The sequence below is a fragment of the Primulina tabacum genome, chromosome 2 (assembly GCF_025594145.1).
Source record: "Primulina tabacum isolate GXHZ01 chromosome 2, ASM2559414v2, whole genome shotgun sequence".
NCBI lineage: Eukaryota > Viridiplantae > Streptophyta > Magnoliopsida > Lamiales > Gesneriaceae > Primulina > Primulina tabacum.
This window is the reverse complement of record NC_134551.1, coordinates 51,804,046-51,811,168: the sequence shown is the minus strand read 5'-3', so window position 1 is coordinate 51,811,168 and position 7,123 is coordinate 51,804,046. Positions and strand designations below refer to the sequence as shown.

Genomic DNA, 7,123 nt, shown 5'->3' with positions numbered 1-7,123 from the left:
GCCTCTTTTGTGACGATCTATTGTGTGACGGTATCACGAATCTTTATCTGTGAGATGAGTCAACCCTACCGATATTCACAATAAAAAATAATACTTTTAGCATAAAAAGTAATATTTTTTCATGGATAATCTAAATAAGAGATCTGTCTAACAAAATACGACACGTGTGACCGTCTCACACGAGTTTTTGCCCGTAATACTTCATCCTTATTTGTTTCATGATTACTTCAATATCCAACCATATCTTTTTAAAAATAACTTATTTGGTGAAATATTTACTTTTTTAGTTTGGTGACTTATTTAAAGTTCAATCTATTTTAAATGTAGAATAGATATAAAAATTTATTGGATAGCTCTACTTGTTGGATGAGCCGTGAGCGATTATTATCTGCATTTACAAAGCGAAGATTTAATATTTCAAATTATTTATGCTATCTTTATAATTTTTTTTGACGAAAATCTTTATAATTTTTAAAGTTCAATTAAGTTGGTTGCGCTCGTTATTCTCATAAGACGAACATGTAATATTAAGTTGTGTGATGATTGGAGGTCTGATGATAAAGTTGTCTATTGTGTTAGTCGATGGTTTACTCAAAATACACAGAAAGATAATAATTATATATTACAAACATAGGCTTGAAATAGTGCTCAATCATAGGCCTATTTAGTCTGCAAAATGTTAAATTTTGGTGCGTTCTGGATAAATCCAAAAAGCCAATGTAGTAGTCTGTAAACCATGTTGAATAAGTAAATCATATTGGATAAATATTGTGTGACAAGACTCAAATTGAGAAAGAAGATGCAGGAAGAATCGAACAACTGGTCTTTTGGTAAGTGTCTGTCATACCCTACCATCTCAACTACATTGGGAGCCTCATAATGTTAAATTTTGAAGATAACACGAGATATAACTGAAATTCACGAGTTATGGAAACCAAACATTTACTTGATAGAGCATCAAGACATCGTGCCAACGAAATCTTGAACCAGACGTCCCAACCCGCCTTTCACGCAGGTGACCCCTACTCTTACCTTTCATCGCTGTAATCTTAGCTCGTATCTCGTCGTCCATATCCATCTACTCCCAATTGACCTTCTCAATCTCCTCCGCCTCTGCAATGACACTACAATTTTTCATGTAGCCCATCTTAATGTCAACCGACATTCCAATCTCTTTAACGAATTGGAGTACGTTAGTTTGTGAACTCATTATAACTCCGATCGATGATCAAACAGCTTCGATATATCAATGGTACAAATCTCGCTATACAATGAAAATTTTGAATGTCAAAATTTTCATTGATCCATTTTTTGCAGCCGCCGGTTTTGTAAACTTCTTAACTAAAACATACATTTTCCAAAATTTTCATTGATCCATTTTTTGCAGCCGCCGGTTTTGTAAACTTCTTAACTAAAACATACTTTTCACTCACTCACTTAATTATCAATGAAGCTAACTTCAACAACTTCCATTACAAGAATCAACTTATAAACTCCTTTTATAAGATATTTGTTTGATATCCAAACATCAGTCACCAAAATTCAACACCTTGAATTTGACTATCTCAACGGGAACACACAGTCTTATACTTGTGTAATTCTTAATGGTTCAGGGATACAGCTAGTCGTAGGTTCACAACTTCATGTTATTCCTGAACAACATTTCTTCCTATTCAGGTTTATCCTAATTAGCCTCATTTTTTTCATCAATCTCTTGATCAAGGACGTCAGAACTCAAGTTTGATTATATTCATCGAATCAAGGTAAGAGCGTCTAGTAGTATCGAGCCAATTATCCTCTAAGTATCACTGATAGTACATGCAAAAACCTTAAGTTATAGCTAGCGTACAATACGGTTTCTTCAACTCATATATCCCGATCAAATCTGCAACAATTGGTATATCGAGAGTTACAAATGAATTTAAGAACGATGTAATATATCTTTTAGTAATAATAGTGTCTTCGTATGTGCAACTAGGAAAAACACGTTTATGTAAAGTACATGTCTTGCTCTGGCCAAATACTCATGACATTATTAACTCACCATACCATATATGATATTTTCACCCGTAGGTGAGCAGTTAATCCCCGATTACAATGTATTGGCTCTTACGTATTTCAAAACTACACTCAACCTCGTCACTTGATGACCTCAATAGAGTCGATAAACAGATTAAATTGCATGTTAATACGTGGAGTTTCCATGTAGTCACGAGTCAAATGAATAATGATGTATGACCATAACCACAGACTATTACACTCAACAAGTGATAACCACTTGTAAAGTTCGAGCGAGGATTGTTTAGTGCATCAGCAAACGATCACTCATCTGTATTAATAAACATCTTCATGCACTTACCAATGAAACATGATTTTTACATCACATATGTTATTCTCAAGTTCAAGCGACCTTTATCCCTATCGAGTAAGAACCTGTTTAGAATATATGATACACTTTCTAGTGGTTTTCATAATCTTATGTTGAGAGACATACATCATGGTATCTTTAGTATATTCAAAGACTTTATCTATACAACTTGCATGAGTATACAAACAAAGTAAAACAAAAATTGTTATGTAAGTATACAAATAAAGTAAAACAAAGATTGTTTTTATATAATTGACAATAAAACTCAAACAACGAGTTGGTTCGTTAGACACATATTCTAAAAGTTATTCATGAGTTACTCATGAATAGTTTGAGTCACTTGCTAACATGTAATCTTGGCTTTGTAAAGAAAAAGATAAATAGCAAATGAGGTATCAAGAATTGTTGCGGATTCCAAGCTAGAACTAGAGTTAATTTTCTGAAATTCACCTATCCATTACAAGAGATGTTTCCCTTCCATGGAGAAAAGCTTTTGGTTTTCACTGATTGTAAATGAATGCGTAGGTTGAGTGCATACAATCTCCTACACAGGCTGTTGAACCTTAACTTCCCCGAATAAACATGCTCTGTATATTTATCATCTGAACCCACGCAAAGAGTTTTGATCATAAACCAAAAATGACATTAATTAGTATAAAAGACTATGTATCAGTCTGCTGAATGAGATTGAGCAACAAGTAATGTTTTCGAATCCATTCAGACACTCGAAGTAAAATATTCAATTTGGATGGAAATTGAACAGTACAGTATGTCACTTGACTTCATAAAAGATTAAAAGGAGATCAAATCTTGAAAGCTGATGCTCAATGGTTATAGGATGCTTTCAAGACACCGTATCAATAAAATCTTGAACCAGACGTTGCAAGAAATCCTGGGACGACCCGCCTTTCTCATAAACGACCCGACTCTTATCTTTCATTGCTGCAACCTTGACTCGGATTTTGTTGTCCAAATCCATCAGCTCCCGAATCGCCATCTCGATCTTCTCCGCCCCTACGATGATACCACAGTTTTTCTTATAGTCCATCTTAATCTCAACTGCCATCCCAAACTCTTTAACGAATTGGAATGCATTAGCTTGCTGCTCTGCAAAAAGAGGCCACGCTGCCAGCGGCACCCCGCACCAAATACTTTCCAAAGTCGAGTTCCATCCACAATGCGAAACGAAGCCTCCCACGGAACGATGGGATAGTACGGCCATTTGTGGTGCCCACCCGATCACTTTCCCGACTCCCGACATGCGCTGCAGGAATCCCTCCGGCAGTACTTCCTTGTGGTCTTCGTACTCCCCGACCATCTCAAATTTTCCCTCTAGAGGAGGCTTCCTAAGGGACCATAAAAACCGGTGTCCACTCTTTTCAAGAGCGGCGGCAATCTCCTTCACTTGTTCTCTATCGAAGGAACCGTTGGTGCCGAAGCAAAGATAAACAACGGAAGAATCTGGTTGCTGGTCCAGCCATTCCAGGATCTCGCCCTGCCCTTCCCTCTGTTCAGCACCACTTGCTTCCTGAATTATGGGCCCGACAGGGTAAATGTTTGGGACGCTTTCATCAGCCAAAAGAGACTTCACCGCGTGGGATTCCAATTCAAGGAACGTGTTTATCACAATCCCTTTGCAGTCCCGAAACCTCTTGAAATTGTTCAACAACCCGCCGTCTTTCTCAAGTACAGAAGAAGGTAAGACACTCGCTGGGTAAGGGTTAGCGTAAGTCGAAATCGATACCTCAGAATCCAAACCCTCGTACTGTTCTGCCACGTATTCCGGCCCAAATTCGTCGCTAATTCGATGGAAATGAAGCATAAGACCCAGCACAGCGGCGCTGCAAGTGAAGCAAATATAACTCGGGACCCGAAACTCATCCGCCACCTGCATCATGGTGGTGCAGAACATGTCCAGCACAAACCCAGCAATCCTTCTCGTCGGGTCCTCCATCATCTCCGCCACCACGTCCCTGACAGCTTTCTTCTGGCTTTCAATGAACCGGAGCATCAGGTTTTTGGGAGATTTAATCAACTCCCGCTCTATGGACTCGTCATGGGGGACGATTCGTACGAACCGTACGCGAGAGTGGCTCGAATTCCTTGTCAAAGAATCGATCTTGGTGTCAATCGGTGCCTTCAAGATGAGGATAGTAACTGAAATGCGTCCATCTGTATCAGTCAAGAGCTTTGCCAGTTTCACCAAAGCTGCAAGATGGCTCGGGGCGGGGAAAGGGATGAACACCAATTCTACTGTTTTTTCCGCCATTTTTTTTCTCTCTGGATTAATTCAAGAATTCAGGGAGGATGCATGCATCGGAATTATATATTTGTATATGATGTCACTTCGTGAGAACGAGTTCCATCTGCATGTCTTTAACAAGAACAATCATATCATCAATATATGGTTATTATTTCATGAGATTTTATTGTAAGATTTTGTATTCAATATAGATTTTGATAAATTTTATTTTTATTGAATTTTTTGTATTATATAAATTAATATCTAAATATAGATATACAGGTAGTATCAATTATTTAATAACACGTATATAAAACAATTTCTTTAATAAAATAAACAACTTGATGCGATCGAAATAATTTAAAAATGTTCCACGCGGCTCGCCTGCAAAGAGCAAACAGACAGATCTTCTGGAATGCCGCTTATGTCATTGCTTCGGTAACATGAAAGCAAATATATATATATATATAATTAGATTCAAATTTACGAAAAATAATTTTTTTAATAACAAAAATAACTTTTAATTTCAAATAATATATATTTTATTTTGCATGTGTAGAATACTAATTGGTGAAGTCTTTAGTTCAAGACTCAAAGATAATAAAAACCCGCAAAAAAAATAATAAAGGAAGCTAATTGGTTCCTGTCATTTTACTACCGCCAATGATGATTAATTTTAATTCAGTTTTTTAATTACGCTCAATAATATAATTTATTCTAATCTAATACAATATATGTTCAAATATCTGTCATATTATTTTAAAAAAAGTTTATTATATATATATATATATATCAGAATTATATAGTAGAACTGAGATGTTATAAATGCTTTTATACATATTTTGTAAAAATTGAGCCAAATATTCTTAGACTTCGTTTCTATTTAAAGTTTTTTGTTTTAAAAAATGGTTTTTCAGTTGGCTTTTAAAATTATTTTATAAAGTAAAAGTTGTGTTATTTTTGTGTTTGGATAAATATATAATTTTTAAATTTATAATTAAAGAGAAGCTTTAGAAAAGTTTCAAATTTGGGCTTTTTGAAAAGCTACAATTTTTGCTTAATCGAGTGCTTTTAAAAATATTAGAAAACGAGATTGAGGGCTTGGTCCAATGGTCTCACTCGAATTCTTCATATATTGACTCAAGTTCGAGTCTTCTGCATCTCCTAGATTAAAATATTTAAAAAAACACTAAAAACCCATACAAACACATATCAAATAATAATAATAATTAAAAAACAATAATTGCTTTTAAGCAAAACACTTTAAAATCCAAACGCGCTATTAGTCGGCAACAGTGATTTATTAAATTTCTCGTGTATTTCAATTAATTATTTTAATTGCATTATTTAATTATGTTGTGCATATTGATATGTTTAAAATATATTTTTCTACATGGTTGCATTAAAATGTATTTTTATTATTCGAGTTTCGATCGAGAAACGGAGACCGAGTGCTGAATAATAGAAATTGTTTTTAATTATTTAAAATATCGTTGATGGCTTTTCTTATTTTTGAAAATAAGGAGTTTTGAGGTGATTTTATACGCGGGACATAATTTTTATCGGTGTTGGTTTTTCAACAAAAATACGAACTTGTGGGCAACCCGGCTACTAAATTCACAAACTCATTTAAGCAAAATTATTTTTAAATCTCTTAAATATTTTAATTAAGTATTAATGGGCCTAATTAATCTCTTAATGGACAAAAGCTTTGATTAATGTGTTTAATTAAACTACATAATATACAATTTACACCCCAAACCAAATCACAAAACTTTTCCCCACACCTTCAATTGTCACGCCACTGTCCCCCATCGTTTTCAAACTCTCCCCCATCAGCAAGTTTACACACGACACACACTCAATAATTTAAGAAGAAAATTCGAAAAGCTTCAATTAAAATCAAGCCTAGGTTGTGGACCTCGTTTTTCGCAATCATCAGCGAGAAATAATGCGTTAAACATGCAAAGACACATGATAGATAAACGGGACAGAATTAAAATTATAATTTTCTCCCTAAATTATTGATAAGCTATCAAATCATCAGTTTTTTTAACTAAATTATATTTAAAAATCCGAATGTGTTTGATTTTTTTTAAAAAAACATAACATATAAAAATAAAACTCTGTATATAAAAAATAAAATTCTAAAAATAAGTTTTTCTAAAAAAATAAAAAAGTAAGAAATTAAGACACTTGTTTTCTATAATTATAATTTAAGTAGTCCCACCACAATTATTATTTAATATTGTGAGGCATTACAAGGTGAAATAACTCTAACCTATGCACAGAAGAGTTTCCAAAAATTCACATTTTTTTATGATTTACTTTATAAACGTTATTTAAAAATTATTGCATTATTTTAGATGTTTACTTATTATACATGAAAAATATATATATGAACAATCGATGTTTTTGAAACATTACACATCCCTTGTCCACCGAAGGACGAGCTATTCGAATAAAAAGACAAAAATTTGTGTGAGATAGTCTCACGGATCGTATTTTGTGAC

The 7,123-nt window shown here is 34.1% G+C and overlaps 1 protein-coding gene across 1 annotated transcript; it reads right to left on the bottom strand.

Annotated features, from left to right (window-relative positions):
- Window positions 1-3,017: 3,017 nt before the first annotated feature.
- Window positions 3,018-4,756, bottom strand: LOC142536792 (anthocyanidin 3-O-glucosyltransferase 2-like). The gene has a single exon (XM_075642134.1). The coding sequence runs from the start codon at window positions 4,635-4,637 to the stop codon at window positions 3,213-3,215; it is 1,425 nt and encodes a 474-aa protein (XP_075498249.1). The 5' UTR covers window positions 4,638-4,756; the 3' UTR covers window positions 3,018-3,212.
- Between the last annotated feature and the right edge of the window lie 2,367 nt (window positions 4,757-7,123).

What these genes read in the sequence shown, in the direction of transcription:
- LOC142536792 (XM_075642134.1), bottom strand. Translation starts at nt 4,637, where the DNA reads ATGGCGGAAAAAACAGTAGAATTGGTGTTCATCCCTTTCCCCGCCCCG.